General features: G+C 46.5%; 2 protein-coding genes across 6 annotated transcripts in view; one reads left to right on the top strand and one right to left on the bottom strand.

Moving 5' to 3' along the window:
• ASB8 (ankyrin repeat and SOCS box containing 8) overlaps positions 1–5,058 on the top strand; it is a 9,899-nt gene extending 4,841 nt beyond the window's left edge. For 2 of the 3 annotated variants that reach the window (XM_011368213.2, XM_023535484.1), the window contains 2 exons: positions 1,249–1,353; positions 3,154–5,058. In XM_011368213.2, the coding sequence (XP_011366515.1) occupies positions 1,249–1,353; positions 3,154–3,786 (738 nt within the window). In that variant the 3' untranslated portion in view covers positions 3,787–5,058. The remainder of the gene's footprint in view (positions 1–1,248; positions 1,354–3,153) is intronic. The other variant, XM_011368214.2, reaches the window with a different exon arrangement.
• Positions 5,059–6,182: 1,124 nt separating this feature from the next.
• PFKM (phosphofructokinase, muscle) overlaps positions 6,183–16,458 on the bottom strand; it is a 45,141-nt gene continuing 34,865 nt past the window's right edge. For all 3 annotated transcript variants that reach the window (XM_011368218.2, XM_023535478.1, XM_023535477.1), the window contains 17 exons: positions 16,199–16,243; positions 15,652–15,760; positions 15,437–15,532; positions 15,098–15,190; positions 14,342–14,467; positions 13,131–13,195; positions 12,584–12,647; positions 11,839–11,988; positions 11,372–11,442; positions 10,929–11,016; positions 10,691–10,843; positions 10,025–10,189; positions 8,899–8,960; positions 8,557–8,668; positions 7,149–7,248; positions 6,953–7,058; positions 6,183–6,712 (listed from right to left, as the gene is read on the bottom strand). In XM_011368218.2, coding sequence (XP_011366520.1) covers positions 6,568–6,712; positions 6,953–7,058; positions 7,149–7,248; positions 8,557–8,668; positions 8,899–8,960; positions 10,025–10,189; positions 10,691–10,843; positions 10,929–11,016; positions 11,372–11,442; positions 11,839–11,988; positions 12,584–12,647; positions 13,131–13,195; positions 14,342–14,467; positions 15,098–15,190; positions 15,437–15,532; positions 15,652–15,760; positions 16,199–16,243 — 1,750 coding nt within the window. In that variant the 3' untranslated portion in view covers positions 6,183–6,567. The remainder of the gene's footprint in view (positions 6,713–6,952; positions 7,059–7,148; positions 7,249–8,556; positions 8,669–8,898; positions 8,961–10,024; positions 10,190–10,690; positions 10,844–10,928; positions 11,017–11,371; positions 11,443–11,838; positions 11,989–12,583; positions 12,648–13,130; positions 13,196–14,341; positions 14,468–15,097; positions 15,191–15,436; positions 15,533–15,651; positions 15,761–16,198; positions 16,244–16,458) is intronic.

Genomic DNA, 16,458 nt, shown 5'->3' with positions numbered 1-16,458 from the left:
CTTCTCTTTTTCACTTTGAGCATGATACTTTTCTTTGGAAAATATGTTCTGGATAACCCCAGTCTCATGTTCTTTGTAAAATCTCTGTCTGGATATGGTGCATGTGGGATCCAGCAAGCTCAAAGTCTTCTATACATGTGGTACTAAGGGAGGAAGGAGATGAGCAAAGCAGAAGTGGTTTTCAAATTCTTGTGGTTAATAATGATTACAAGCAGGGACATCACTTGCCCTCTGTCTTAACAACAGCTACCACTTCCAGTTCTGTAGAGAATATTATCAGCCCCTAAAATGCATGGTAATTTTTGACTTAAGAAAACACCTTAGTATCTGATATTTAACCACTGCTGTTCAGTGATTCTGTTATATGACAAATGTGTATCCTAGAAGGTCTTTGATACCATTTTCTGTATATTATTCCTTTTGAAGAGAAGTTACAGGGTGATTTTTTGATCACTAGAAAATACATCCAGATAGTTACTTCTGTACATTCTTTTCAACAACTTTAGAATCCTTATTGACAGCTTGGAATCCTGTAGCTGCTTCAGAGTTGTGTGACACAGCCGTGAGAAGAAAAAGTCATACAGTCTTAGCTTGTTCTCAGCAAAAGTGGTATCAGAAGGCTCAGTATTAGAAATTTTGTCACGGTCTAATTCTAGCTCTGCTGCTGAGTCATTCAGTGACTTTGGTCTGACTGTGGTATCGCCATCTCCTTGACTAGCAGGGGCTGGGTGGCAGAGAATACTGCTACTAAGAGGCTACTTTGACGATGTTTGTAAACAAAAAGATAACATTAAGGTGACCTTATTATTAGTGATGGTCATCTATGGAATGGCAAAAAGAACATGCCTGGTTTCAATCTGACAGACTCACTTTCCTGACTTTCAGAGCATTGGTGGCCATAGAAAGCTTTTCCAGCTTTCCTGCCTGATGATAAGGTTCCCACTGCATTTACACATTAGGTTATCTCCTCAGCGATGTCCAAACGACCTTTCGGCATGCTACCTTGTGGAGAAACTTAATAACTTGATCTAAAGAATTGACAGTCCCTTTTATTCATCCTAAGTGTATTCGCTCGGTTTGGACATTAGCATCACAATGTTATTTAATTAATAGGAATAGAAACCGGGACCAGTAGTCTGTTTACAGTACAATCAGAGTTAGAAACTCTTTTCCCCTCAGGACTCAGTTCTGAGTGTCATCCTGTTCAATGAGCTGAGCACACTGATTGAAGTTTCCCTCTGCCCATAGGGAGCAGATGTGAACTGTACCCATGGCACACTGAAGCCCCTGCATTGTGCCTGCATGGTGTCAGATGCTGACTGTGTGGAGTTACTCCTGGAAAAAGGAGCCGAGGTAATGTTTTTAACACTGTCACATTAATGATTCATTCAAACTTGAACTTCACATTTTCTTAAAATTTCTTGTCTCTTTTCTCCTTTCTTCTCACTTTCTAGCTCATGGTAACATTGGTATAGCCAATATTAAAGCAAAATGTAATGGCAGGTATATAAAACATTAAGGATTTCATTGCCTTTCTTTCTGAAGTTGTCCATGGCTCCAGGAAGAGGGAATTTTATCTCCCCTTTCTCTCCTAGCCTTCCTTCTGGGGTTGTTTTTATATCCATTTAATCTTCTTATTGCTTGTTGACTGTCCAGGAGCTGTAAGTACAGAGGTCCCTCAACTCTGATTAAATCTAAACCACTTGAGACCTGCTACCAGACGAGCACTTCTCATACCACTGTCACTGGGAGATAAAAACGTATCATCAGGCAATCCCTTCCTCAGGATTGGGCTCCTCATGCTATTTCTGCTAATTGTTCTCTGTTTTAGTATATCTTGTTTCTGTGTTCCTCCTAATATGAGTATCATAACATAAATACCATAGATTAATTTATGTTGGCATTAGCAAGAAGCAGCATAGTACAATGAGTGATTAAAATAGACTCTGGACCCAGACTTCATGGATTTGAATTCCAGCTGTGTTACTTCCAGCTGCGACCTTGAACAAGTTACTTAACCTTTCTTTGCCTTAGTTTCCCCATAATGGTTATCTTCTTTATAAGGTTGTAAAGTGTTTAGAATACTGGCATGTAGTAATTGCTAAGCACTTGTTAAATATACTAGCAGTTTTGACTCTTGGTAAGCAAGATTGAATGTGCATATGCTGAGGTGCTAATTTGAATCAGACATGCCCAGAAGCTGGTGTGCAGGCCCCAAACACACTGGTCAGTAAGCCTAAGCGGCAGCCCCTAGCATCCTCATCTCCACACAGCCATGGTGTTCTCTCCTTGTCATTCATTATCTATGCCATAACTTTTGTGAGTGACCTTGAAATGAAAGCCAGTGATTAAGATCAGTGATGAAAAGTGAAAATATCTTGGGACGTGGGTGGGCGGGGAGACAATTTTTAGCTAAATAGAAGGTTGAACTTTGTTCAATATTTCAGTTTTTCTTTATTGCATTTTATGGGGCAAGATAATATATTATTTACAAACTTTGTAGCCTTCAGAAATCATAGGCGATACTGGTTTTTAGCAAGCCAGCTGCTTTTCCAGCATGGGGAGATTTGTGTTCTTTCCTCCACATGCTTTCATCCAGGTTCTTTTATAGACTCCACAGCATATTTTTGCAAGAGGTTGGCTTGGATTAACAATTCGAGTTTAAAGAACACAGTACAGCCTACAGGGGCAGAACTTTGTTTGGCCACATTCTATTTCAGTCTGGTTGTCCTTAGGCACTGGATAGAGAGAGTTAGGATAAGTAAAATAATCCAAAACCTTTATTTAAGCCACTTTCCAAGTCTTTCAGAGTAGTTACAAGGACTTAGACTTCATCTTCTTTTTCTTTAGCCCCTACTCTATAGTAGAGGTTCTAGTGAATAGTAAATAAGAACATAGCAGCAAACACCTAAATGATAGCCAGCCAATCAATGCACATAATAGCGTTGATTGTTTTGGGACAGTTCTTTTCCTATTTGTTCCTAAGGCTCCTGTCATAGATCCACCTTGATCACCAAGGCCCCCTAGGAAATGCTGATTGACCTTCTTGTTCAGAACATTACATAGCAAAGGTAGTGGATAAACACATGCAAGCTACTTTGCCTGTCCTCTCAGTAGTCTATCTACTGTAATATAGTTCCTCCCTCTCTACAGGTGAATGCCCTGGATGGTTATAACCGAACAGCCCTCCACTATGCAGCTGAGAAGGATGAGGCTTGTGTGGAGGTCCTGTTGGAGTATGGTGCAAACCCCAATGCACTGGATGGCAACCGAGACACCCCACTTCACTGGGCAGCCTTTAAGAACAATGCTGAATGCGTGCGGGCCCTCCTAGAGAGTGGGGCCTCTGTCAATGCCCTGGATTACAACAATGATACCCCACTCAGCTGGGCTGCCATGAAAGGGAATCTTGAGAGCGTTAGCATCCTTCTTGATTATGGTGCAGAGGTCAGAGTAATCAACCTGAAAGGCCAGACACCAATCTCCCGTCTGGTGGCTCTGCTGGTCAGGGGACTTGGAACTGAGAAAGAGGACTCTTGCTTTGAGCTCCTCCATCGAGCTGTTGGACACTTCGAATTAAGGAAAAATGGCACCATGCCACGAGAAGTGGCCAGAGACCAGCAGCTATGTGAAAAACTGACTATTCTGTGCTCAGCCCCAGGAACTCTAAAAACACTCTCTCGCTATGCTGTGCGACGTAGCCTGGGACTCCAGTATCTGCCAGATGCAGTGAAGGGCCTTCCACTGCCAGCTTCTCTGAAGGAATATCTGTTACTTGTAGAATAGTCTGCAGGAGACATTTGCACCATCATGCAGGCGACTCTGGGTGAGGTTTTCCCCTGCAGTTCTTTGTCTTGGAAAACAGGAAAAGCAGTCGTTCCTGTTGTGTGGTTTATATTTTGAGGCAACATGTCACAACAGTAACCTCTACACCACCCCTATCCCCAAACCAAGTAACCAAACAAAAAAAATCTCTCACTTTTGTCGTGTTTACTGCTTACTTGGCTCTTTACGTAGCAACCTGCAAAGAGGTCTCCCCTACCCTCTGCTTTAGAGAAAAAGTCAACAGTGCAACTAAATATCTCTCGGAAGATGTAAAGTACTTAAAGAACGTGTGTTTGGTTTTCCTTTGGGGACATAACGTTTTGGAAGAATCTCTCTAGAAGCCTTTCAATTATCTGTGAAAAAGTTTAAGAAAATTCCAGCTAACATTGTGGCTCCACAATGAAAATACTACAACCTCAAATAGTGTGCAGACTGAGAAGTGGGCTGGATAGTATCTCTAGAGTGCCATGTCATGGGGCATTCAGAAGGGACTGGCCCCCTTTCTCACCATCAGAGGAAAGAGCAGTTTTTCCTCTTTTCCATGGTTGTGCCCAAGGGTTACAATCGTTGAGCAATGTTATTTCAGAAAGATTGTCTCACTGCTTTCTACATGGTAGAAGAGACAGCAGGTTCCAGCAGTCCTAAGAACTTTTCGTTTACTGTAGTTCTTTCTCTTCCTGAAAGCCAAAGCTTGCTCCAATGGCTTAGCAGGCATTTTCTGCACCACAGAGGAAGGTGTTTGTTTGCTCTAGTAGGGGAGGAGCTGGGCTGCCTTTTCCCATGGGTCTTCCTCATTCCCTATACGAAGCTCACTCGGCTAGGAGTCCAGAGTTATTTTTCTTTCAGTTGTTTTGAAAACTTTGCTTTTTCCTGATCTATACGAGACATTGGTGGGGGCGGGCAGAGTTGGGGAGTGAGGGAAGAGAATTATAAGAGCTTCTTTTGAGATGGCCTACCTACCCCTAAATAATCTGTTTTAGTGAACAATACTTAGTCAACAATACTCTTCCTTTTCATATTCCTAAACTAGATGAAGTTGTTACTGATCTTAGATGACTGGTATGCAAATCTGAAAAAACTTATTAAAAAAAAAAAACACAATTGCAAACTACGAATAAAAATGAACAGAATCTGCTGACACAGCTAATTTTAAAAGGTACGTCTGCTTTTGCCCTTTTGCCATTGGTGTTTATTGTGCACTTCAGAAAAAGTAATAAACAGTTTTAAAAGCAAGTTTGGCAATTTCTACTGTTCCTACTTTTTCCCACATCATTTAATCACCCTGAGCCCCCATGTCCTCATCTCTAAGATGGGGCTGTCACTTCAAATCAGGCTGATTTGAAGATTCAGTACACGGACTTGGATTTATCGGGGGGTGAGCTGACCATGATCAGACAATCTGTTCCCCTTACTCCAAAGATGTTTAGACAGGAGCTTCTCCGGACCGCTTCCAGCTGATGTGTTTGATATTTATTATTAATTCCTGTACAAAGAGCATTTGGCTGCTTTAATTCTAGGCTCTGACAAGTCTTTTCAGTCACTACTTACAACTGTTTGTAGGGTATAGTAGTAATACTTTGGATAGCCAGCAAAAGTTACTTTGTTAAGTTACTACCCCTTGTTACTTTGAACCTCCTTCCTGCTTCATCAAGCAAATGAGGAAACTGAGTTGGGAGGTATATATATGCCTGTGCTAAGAGCCAGGATCTGGTTTTTGGAGGCTAACCTTAAATGTAGCATGGACAGGGACAAGCTGAGATAGAAGCCATGTATAATCTGTAGTCCCAGTCCTGAAGACCAACTGTATTACATGGGCACTTGCTAATGAGGAGGAAGACGCTGTTATGGAACAGAAAACAAATTATACTGAATAAGAACTGACATCTTTCTAAAGCAGTATTTCAACCAACCCACCAAACCAGGTCCAAGACTGGGTGTCTCAGGCTTTCAAAATGTACATGTCTCCCCAAAAATGGAGTCTGACTTTCATTCAGGAAGGAGTACAGGGGCAAACTTAGGAAGGAAGAACCCTGGGTTGTCAGTGAAGGAGTAGAGATCATGGAATGGCTGGAGAAAAGCAACTCTGGTAATACGTTCACGATCAAGAGGTGGAACACAACTTTAGCTTAAAGGAGACTGGAACATCATACTGACTGCAGAGCATGTAGGAGCGACTACTGAAGGATGAGGGTGAGGACCAGTATTCTAGGACCCTGTGTACAGAGACGAGATGCTGCAGAAGTCCATGGGGTGATCACATGGGCTGCATTTTCCCAGGTGTTCTATTTGGGTAGTCTGGAGCTCGGGGCTGATAATACTACTTTCTGCTTGTGCACATGATAACAGGAGAACCAAAAGCACAGTGACCAGTTGGCATTTATTAGTATAGTTATTGTTTGTCACTGTAGTAAAGTAGTAGAGGAACCAAGACTTTGTTATCACAAAGAAATAAATAAAGCTTATTTTTAGGAAAATTCTAACCGAGTAACTGAAATCCAGCAGTAGCAGTAGAGGAGCCCAGTCTCGTATGATGGATGAAGCTGAGATAGAAGCCATGATAAATTCTACCTAAACGGAGCTTCTACTCACTGCCCCCCTAGCCAGATCTGATCATGGCTGCAGTTACAGAGTAAAAGGAAACCTAATGAAAAATGAGCTACAACACTTGAGAATACATGGACTTGGATCTATTGGGTGAGCTGACCATGATCAGACAATCCATTTCTCTCACTCTAAAGATGTTTAGACAGGAGCTTCTCCAGACCGCTTCCGGCTGATGTGCTCCAGGTGAGCGTGCTCTGAGGTGTCCAAGTCAATCTCATACTTGGCTAGGATCTTGAGGATGGGCCTCAGCTTCAGCCACCACTGTTCCTTGGGGATGCGGTGCCTACAAAGGAATGAGGTAAATGATGATTTAGTTCAGCACCGCAATCAGCTTCTATCAAAGGCTTATGGGAAGCAGCTGAGCAAAAGAGGCTGGACTGAGGGCATGGGCATCAGATCTGAATTAGGTACAACTACAGGTGCTACTCCTAAGAGAAAAAGATTGAAGGCAGTGAGCAGGTTGGGAAAACCAGATTTTGAAACTACCAGGGAGGGAACCACTCCAGGAAGTAGATGAACTCACTCAAAATCTGTCTGGTCCTTCAGTTCAGTCACTGGTTGAAATACCAGAGCCCTCTTACGCATGCCCAGAACACAGCCCGAATCTGGGGTATTGGCAAAGATCCGCCCTGCAAGAAGGGATGGTCAGTCAACTTCTTTACTGGGGAAACTGGGGAAACAGCCTCTATGGAGGGGGCTCACCCTCTCACCCTACCTACCGTTACGGTAACTCTCTTTGATTTTCCCGGTCATCCAGGTCATAGCCTTGGCACCCATCTTAGTGGCAAAATTCCTGTCAAATGGAGTTGGGCTCCCACCCTTGAAAAAGAGTTATAAACATTACAGAGGGAAGGATTCTAATGAAGTAACAGAGATATCTGAATATACAGAGAAAAAGGGAAGAATAGGCCCCAGGTTTATAGGCAGAAACAGGAATCCAGAAACCTAAAGGAAATCCTTAAACAGTTCTGGGAACCAGGGTGAGCTGGCCCAGCATATTTGGCCATTTGTCAGGAATAAGGGTTACTAATTAAAAAGGATGACTCGTCTCACAATGGCCTCTTCTAGCTCCATAGCTCCTGTTCATTTACTTCTAGTCTTATTGGCCACTTGGTCACTTCTCTACCCCTCTTCGGCCTAGCAGCTTTTGTCAGTCACCATTATCTAGGATATCGAAACAATCCTTGTTGTCCAGTCTAGAATGCCCTTGGTAGCACCTCAGAATAATATAAAACATGTAGATTTTCTCTGAACTAAAAGAAAGCAGGTGGGAAAGTGAGGAGGAAAAACAGGAAATAGGTCTTCATGCTTTAAAACAATAGTACCCCATTCCTCCAGGGGCCGATAAGGCCTTACAAACTGAGATGCTGGCTAGAGAAAAGTGAAAGTCAATGGTTAAGCAGCATCAGCTGGGGACGTTTGGTATGGGGGAGGCCTCAGACCACTAGTACCATCTGTGAGTGAGGCCCACCTTGGGTGGGGATTTCATGTGTGTGGTAGAAAGGAATTCCTTTTCTCTTGAAACCCAGTTAGTGGAGATGGAGCCCAACAGCAGTGAGGTGCCTGTATTCTTTCCACGGCTTCCTTATAAAATGGTGTGGTGGGAAGAGCTATGGCCTGGGCTCATTCTGGCTCTTCCCAAGCTTGGTGAATGGCCCTGACAAAAGTTATCTCTCCTTTCTGGGACTCATTTTCTTTATCTCAATTAGTGGTTCTCAAATGGAGACAATTTTGCCCTTCAGGGGACATTTGGCAATGTCTGGAGACCTTTTTTTTAGTTGTTACAACTTGGGATGGAGGTACTACTATCATCTCATGGGCAGAGTCCAGGGATGCTGCTGAACATCCTACAATGCACAGAAGAGCCACCCGCAACAAGAATTATCTGGCCCCAAATGGCTATAGAGTCAAGGTGAGAAACCCTGCCCTAAATGAAGAGAATGGGCCATACAACCTGTAAGGCCATTTCCAGGGTAAAGATGTTTTGATTCTCTGACTATAAAAGACTGCAGGTTCATGCTCTATGGCAGCATTGACAGCCCCCAGCAGATCAAAAGCCAGTGGGAGCCTTGATGGCTGTCAGGGCTTATTGCTGTCTGGAGAGTGTGACTGGGGTGTCTTCCCAACCTGCTGCATGTGGCCAAGCACATTCTTCCTGCTGTCAAAGATGCCCTTCCCCTCCTCAGAGTACAGGTTGAAAATGAAGTCAGTGGTATAGTTCTCATTACTCTTCTCATTCCTGCCAGGTAGAGACCAACAATTTGTTACTTTGGTTGTCTCCCCATCCCTCCACCCCCTCTGTCGTTACAGGCTCTGTCCTGCCCTTTTCTATCCCCTCCCGTGGTTCAGGTTCTCTCCCTGTGTATCTAGGTTCCTCATAATGTCCCAACCACAGATCCATTCCGTGGGCTAGGGTCAAAGCCCGACTACTTTCTCTCCTCACTTAGGAACAAACTATGGATGACGTACCTTAACACCAAGCCCCTTTTCACAGTTGTTTTCATCTTTTGCACCAGATGTTCAACATTTGCCTGAAAATGAAACAGTAAATCCTAAGCCTGGCTGGGCGTGGATAAGGTCAGGCAAGTGCAGAGACCTCTTCTTCCCCACCAGGCCTCTCCAGGAGGGAGAGGGACACGGAAGAGAGCTGTTTATACTCTTGGGCCTGAACTGTGTCTGATCCCTTTACACAGTTCAGTGCAGACTGAAATTTAAACGAAGACTCCAAATGAGATAGACATGTAAGAGGGAGAGCTGGAGACGGCCATGGTGATTGTCGGTTTTCAGCTCCCTTCCGCCCCCTCCTAGATTCCCTCTCCAGGGGTTTCTGGTTCCCTTTCCCTCAGAGGGGTGCCTCTGCTCTCGACAGACGTCATTAAATGCATGTACCCGGGAGGAACCAGTCACTTCACTTGGGCTCGAGTTGGGGGTGGGGGAAGAAGAGTCCCGCCCTCCACTCCTGGCAGGGCTGGCTGGACCCTTGGGGTGGGGCGCTCCCTCAGCCTGCCACCCCTCCACCACGTGACTTTTTCCTCCAGTGAACTAGAATCTTGGAAAATAAGGATGACATGGTCCCTCTGTGAAGCAGGAGTCAGAGACCCACCCTGGAGGTAAAAGCGTATCCCCCTCAAAAATGGAATGAGAAGAGTCCATTTTGGTAGTGAGGGAAACCGGGAGGGGTGGCGTGATGTAGGAGAAAGATGACAAACTTCCTCAGTCAGTTAAACCAGCTATTCCCTCACGAGTTTAGAAAAGTTTTTAACCTCTCTAAACCTTCCTCATCTGTGATATGAAGATAATCTCTCCCTTGCATGTGTGTTGTGAAGATAAAATGAAAAACACACATAAAGGGCTGAGCAACACATGCCACCCTTCAAAATGAATGCTCCAACATCAGGTGTTGTGGTCATGTGTGCAAGGTGACACCGGAGAATGACTGCTCGGTGCTCTTTCTAGTCCCCTCACAGGAACTTCACAGACCAATCAGCTCTGTCCTCATCTTGAGTTCTCACAGCGCAGGCAGGTCACTGCAGGGACAGTGGGGACAAGCTGGGGCACGGGAGAGCTACCCAGCAGGCTCTGGATGGCCGTCTACCTGCAGGTCTCGAATGGTGAAGGGCTCCTCAAAAATGTAGGCAGCATCGGCCCCAGCCGCCAGTCCTGCCATGGTGGCCAGGTAGCCACAGTAGCCACCCATAGTTTCAATGATAAACACCCGACGCTTGGTGCCTGCTGCCGACTGCTTGATGCGGTCACAGGTCTGCAAAGGCAATGGGGTCACAGAAAGACAGGGTCAGGGTTCTGATTCTTGTCATTTCTGTGGCCCTTATCATAATCCATCTCTGGAACTATCTCCTCCCCCAGGCCATCGGGGCCCCTACACCTCATCACGTCCCTGCCTTCAGGGATGGCAAGCACAACTGCCGAGCACACTGAGGAATTTCTCTCCTGGGAAGGAAGGGTTCCCACCTTTTCTGTTACTCGGAGGAGGGATATTAGGCTGCATGACCTCGGAAAGGAAAAAACACTTGGTATGCAGGGTCCCGGTGCAATTCTAGGTTAGAGGACTCACAAGGTGAGGAGAATAAACATCACGTGTATGGTTAAATAAAGTCTATGCAAATGCCTGGACTTGAAGAAGCATTTTTCAAGCTTTGCCATTCGGTTGGTACAAAAAAATACAGCTCACTTTCTAAGACCAGACTCAGTCCAGGGCACATAATCTCGGCCAGAGGCAGGGGCGGGAGTGGTGGGCTCTCACCGTGCAGATCGTGTTGAGTGCTGTGTCAGCCCCCACACTGAAGTCTGAGCCAGGGACATTGTTGGAGACCGTGGCGGGAATGACCACAAACGGGATACAGAGCTCATCAAACTGCTTCCTGCCCTCCATCAGTTCCAGGCCCCCTGTGTAAGCCTGAGAAAAAGGAAGCAGCAGGCGCAGGAATGAGGCAGGACAGGGACAGGTGGGAGGGAGAGAGGAGGAAACGGCAGGCACTCACCTCAAAGCCCCCAATGATGACAAGGCCTTGAATGTTAAACTTAGTGATGTTGGCACTGATCTGTTCTAGGTTCTTCTTGGGTAGAGTCCTAGATGATGGGGGTGGGGTGGGGTGGTAGTAAAAAAATTTGGGGAGGAGACAGCAAAATTGAGGGAGAGAAAAGTTAGCGTTAGAGGACACATAATTTTCTGACTTCTGCCCTTTTCCCTACCCTGCCTCTCACTCCTATCCAAGGACACACACTGGGCTCTAAATTGCCAGAGCTGCCAAAAGATATTGCATGGGTATGTCTGCCCTCCCAGAAGCACCTGCGAGCTTGGGGGTAGAGGATCCAGATGACAGCAATGGCCCAAGCAGACCCTGACCTAATGAACTGATGCTCACATCCCAAGGGACACCTTGAAGGGGTGACTAGGAAGAGGAGCTCCTATAATGCCACTTGCCTTTTAGTCCCAAGTTTAGAACCACCTTGGCCAATCCAGCCCCCAACATAGCTCCAGCCAGCTTCCTCGATCTGCAGAAAAGGGTCACGCAGGACTGTGCTGAGGACTGAGACCACCCGAGTTCCGACCCCACCCCGACCCCCATCTGGTTGGAAGAGGAACGCCAGGGATAAGTTTTTCCCCACCTCAATGTACTTCTTCCACCCTTATTGCTCGTTCACAAATAGTGAGCACCTGCTTGCGTCAGGCACTGTGCTGAACTTTGGGATAGAGAATTAAATTAAATAAGACATGTTGCTTATGAAGGGTTTATTTCAGTGGCCCCTGCCTATTCCTGTTGCCCTAAAATTAAACATCTACTTCTGGACAGGGGAAAGAAAGAGCACAGACAGGTCACCCCTGCTACACTTACCCCCCATGACTACTCCCTGGCCCCAGAGGGTCACCCTTTCCTTTCAGCCCCATACCTGACCCTTGGCCAGGCCCTCGAAGCCATCATGCACAACCAGGACGCGGTTGCCCTGGATGAGGCCAATTCTCACAGTGGAGCGGACGGCAGCATTCATGCCTGCAGCCGGGGCCCCCACATTCATCACGGCCACTGTGTGCAAGCCGGCCTGTGGAGAAGGATGAGAAGAGGAAGCGAAAGAGGGGGACATGGTCAGTGAGGAATAAGAGACCTTCCAGAGTAGCATTTCTCAAAGTGTGATCCTTGGACCACCTGCATCAGAATCCACTTAGGGAGCTTACTAAACCTGCATCTTCCTGGCCCCTACCCCAGATCTAAGTCCCCTCTGGGGTGGGACTTGGGGATCTGCAAAAGCAACCCAGATAATTCAGACACACACTAAATATTGAGAACCACTCCTCCAATGGAAGAAGTGGCTTAAATACACTTAGATGTGATTATTCTCAGATTTGTCCAGAGGAAATACATAAGCTCTCTTTCCCATTCCTTGCATGTTATATTGTCAGCCCTCTATTGGACATGGGTCTTGGGTTATTGATATCCAGGGCACACTGAGAACACAGGGCTGGTACCTGGGGTGGCTAAGAGAAAATTATCTTAGTAAGGTCAGGGACTCAGCACTGAAGGTGATGGAGGGGCAAAGAAGTTGGCAAGGCTATAGGTAGTAGGAACTGGGAGAAGTATTTCATAAAGAGAGATTGGGGGTGGGGGAGTGTGAAGTGGGAAGAGCGATTTGCCCGTACCTTAGATACTGGAGGCCTGACATGAGCCAGAAGCTTGTATACCTCCCAGTTGTTCATGAAGCTCCTGTAAAAAGTACGAAGAGAGAGATAGGTATCTTCAGGCCAGTCCCCAGGGTTGCAGCCTCAGATCTGGTCTGAGGTTTTGCTCCCATGTGAAGTTCTACCAGGCAATCTGATAAGGACATAACTGTGACAGAGCAGGGATTGGGCGGGGTATGCAAAGGGGCCACTAATTCATTAAACACTCCTGAACACTCTTCTTCCAGGCTCAGCACAAGACACTGCCACTTGCCCAGAGAAACTTATAATCTAGCTGGGGTCCACAGAGAGAAATAACAAATTATAAAAGGCCAATCTCAGGGAGGGTATTCTTGGGATGAACTGAGGCTCCTGGTCATCTCACAACTAATTCTCTTGGGGAAGGAACTATTACACAGACAATAAGAAGAGAAAGGGGCAGAAGCTCATATTTTGGGTCTGACGCTATGTTGATTTTTGGCTTCATTTCTCATTTCTGTAGCTAGTATGCTTCCGGTCATTTCCTCACCGGCCTCTCAACTTCATGGCTTCATCAAATTTCTTTTCATTCATGGCCTTGGTCACTTCTTTGGTCTGAGGGAGGAGCACAGCAACAGTCATGACTCCAAGACAGGTTCTGCACAGCTGGGTTTCCATCCCACAGTGTGACTGCCCATCTTTGGGCTTGTGACTACATCCTGCCCACCCTGCACCCCACCTTTTCTATGCCCCCTACTGTTCACAGAAGTATCTTTGTTGTTCCTTAATTTTCTGAGTAATGAGCAGCAAAATAGCAGGGCTGATTCAACGCTGTATTTATTAGACTATGGGCAGAGTCAAGGAGTGCTCACAGATAAAATAGCATCTTCTTCCATTCCACACCCAGGCCCCAGCCTCAGAGTAGCCTCTAAACTAGTGAGTGAATGAAGAAGATCCTGCAGACAACCAGGTCAGGGAGAAAGGCTGATCCCTGCCATGTGCTTCCCAGCTACTGATTTCTGCTCTGTGAGCCAGTGCTTTAGCTCTGAGGCTTTTGGAGATACAGTTATAAGGAAGGCTGGAGCCTGTCTGGGTGGTAAGTCATTGAGACTCCTGAGTCTCTGAGAAGTAGGCCGGGAGGTGGGGAGCCAACCCTGAGCATTCGGGCCAGACACCTTAGCTCCTAGCTACAATGTTCACTTGGTGGTATCGGAGTAATTCCTTTATAATAAGAGCCACATTTCCTGAGCACAGTTTCCAGGCATTGCATCAGACCCTTTACATGTCTTCTCCCTTGTAACGACCCTCAAGATGAGTATTAGCACTTCACGCTAGTTCAAGGAACCATGTTTAGGGTAGAAGTAAGAGAAAGACATAAGCTACCCACCCAGACCATAATAATACTCCCCGGCTTTTAATAAAGTTTGGAGAGAGATTGCATTTCTCTTCCAATAAAGACTTGACGAAAGGGTTTGAGGTTAGTTACTATGAGATAACGAGTCTTGTTACTAGGTAGGATATAGAGTCTCCCATCTCTTTAGGAATATTTCACAGATGAAGAAATGGAGGCTTAGTGAGAGAAGCGACAGCCACTACACAAAGCCCGCTGCGTTCCTTCCCCATTGCCTCTTACTCCGCTGTGCTGCCTTTCCTTCGGCTCCCGTCCCAGCAGCCTTGGAAACAGGGCTCTTTCTCCATAAGCTCCAGCGGAGAGACAGGGGCTTGGAGCTGTTAGGAAGGGGCGCTGGGGTCAGTACTCACCACCTGGACACACTCCATGAGCGGCAGGCGCACAGCCTGGTTACCAGACAGGCTCACCACACAGGCGGGGGTGTCTGGCGTCCCCTCCAAAAGTGCCATCACTGCTTCCACACCCATCCTGCTGCCCTGCAGAAACCCAGGGAGCAAAGACAGTCTGGCTCAGGCCTAATGTCTAGGCTTGGCCTAGGCAGCTGGGGCACCCGAAGCTCTTTCCCACTCACAGGGTTGAGTTCTATGTTTAAGGACTATAGCCAGGGACTTACCGGGCTTTACCTCCCTACCCAGATTTCACCTAAAACTCCATGACTCTTCATCTTCTTGCCATCAGAACCACAAGGATTGTGCCCAATTCCAGAGAAACATGTCCACTATAGTGGTCAAGGGGATCAATGAGACTTAATATTCCCTTCTTATTGATCAAACAAGGAAGGATATTGCCTCTCTCTTCCGATGGAAGTAGGATAAAAGGGTTCACACTGAGTGTCGGAGGTTCGATCTTATTAACGTTACTAATGCTCACAGCTCTAAGATATTAGACCTCACAACCGGGGGAGCGTATCATTTCTCATCATTATTTGCAACAGAAGAGAACTCGAGTGTATGGGAATGGGTCAAGGGCCACTGCAGTCCAGGGGCGGGTGGCAGGGCAATATGACCAGTGTTTAAGCCCCTGGAATGGAGAAGTGCAATCCCGCAGGGGAAGGACAGCAAGTTGTGGGTTCTAAGGCAGGAAGGCCACAGAGCCCCATGACTTACCAGGATTCGGTCAAAGGCCGATGGTGTCCCACCCCGCTGCACATGCCCCAAGACAGTGACCCGGGTGTCATATCCCAGACGCTTTACCACCAGCTGAAGAGACCGAGAGAGGGACAGAGGAAGGGATATACAAAGTCAAAGAGAGAAAACAGAGATGCAGATAAACTATGGACGACTTAGGCTCTTATCTTGTATTGATTCCTGGGTGGAAGGAAACCAGGGGCCAGGGAACCTGGAGAGAGATGTGCAGAAGGACGAAGGGAGCCTCAGAAATCACTAGGGAATGGGGCTGAGGGGGGGTAATATATCCAAGACCTCCTTGGCCTCATTCATACTAACGTTCTTGATATCTTCCGAGGTAATTGGTTTCCCATCCTTGTCAATCGCACCCTCCGCCACAATGATGATGTTGAGACGGGAACCACGGGTCCTTGTCTGGTCAATCACAAAGCGATAAATGGTCAGTAGAATGAAATTGATGGATGGGAAATGGATCATCAGTGGAACAGGGTGAGGGATTTTTTATTTTTAAGGACAAAAAAAAGTGCCAGTACCTCGCTGAGCCGGCGACAAAGGTGGTCCTCCCAGTCATCATCTGGTGGACATTCGGGAATAAAAACCCAGTCCGCACCACAGGAGAGAGAGGTGACAAGGGCCAAGTATCTAAGGTGAAAGCCAGAAGCATTACACTAGGAGCTATACTCCACAAATAGTCTTACTCGTACCCAACAAGTTTGCAGGTCCCGATAGTTGATGAAAAAACCGAGGATCCTCCATTTAATTCTTGAGCAAAGGTAAGAGCACCCTTGATTCAGCTTCTCAATGAGATTCTACCCCTGAAGAGAGCACCTTCTATTCATGCTCACCTGCTACAGTGGCTTCCAATCTCAGAGCACTGTTTGTTCTTTCACACTCCCGTACACACATGCACATGGAAGTATGTATGGGAGGTAGAGTGGAGACAGGGAAAGGGGCACACCAGGAGGAGTATGTACACCTCCAGATCTGCTACCGCTGGGAGACCTCTCTGGACTCCCCAGGGAAGAGGAAAGGGCTATTGCTGGGTCCACAGGATAAATGAGTCAAGAGGGAGAATCTTACCCACAGTGCCGGCCCATCACTTCCAGCACAAATGTCCTCTGGTGGCTGCAAGAGACAGACACTATACAGCCCAAGTGTTCTCATGGCCAGGATCAAGCTGCCACCCACATTTAGACCAAGCAATCGCCCTGGAAGATGTATGTATGCTGTTAGTCCTCCCAGCAGTTTTCCTGAGAGAACAGGAAGATCTGGAGAAAACACTTGAGCCACAAGGTGCCCTTCCTAGGCCTGAGAAAACATAGCAGTAAAAGGTTTCAGTT

Source organism: Pteropus vampyrus, unplaced genomic scaffold (assembly GCF_000151845.1).
Source record: "Pteropus vampyrus isolate Shadow unplaced genomic scaffold, Pvam_2.0 Scaffold140, whole genome shotgun sequence".
Taxonomy (NCBI): Eukaryota; Metazoa; Chordata; class Mammalia; order Chiroptera; family Pteropodidae; genus Pteropus; species Pteropus vampyrus.
This window is presented reverse-complemented; position numbering and strand designations above follow the sequence as displayed.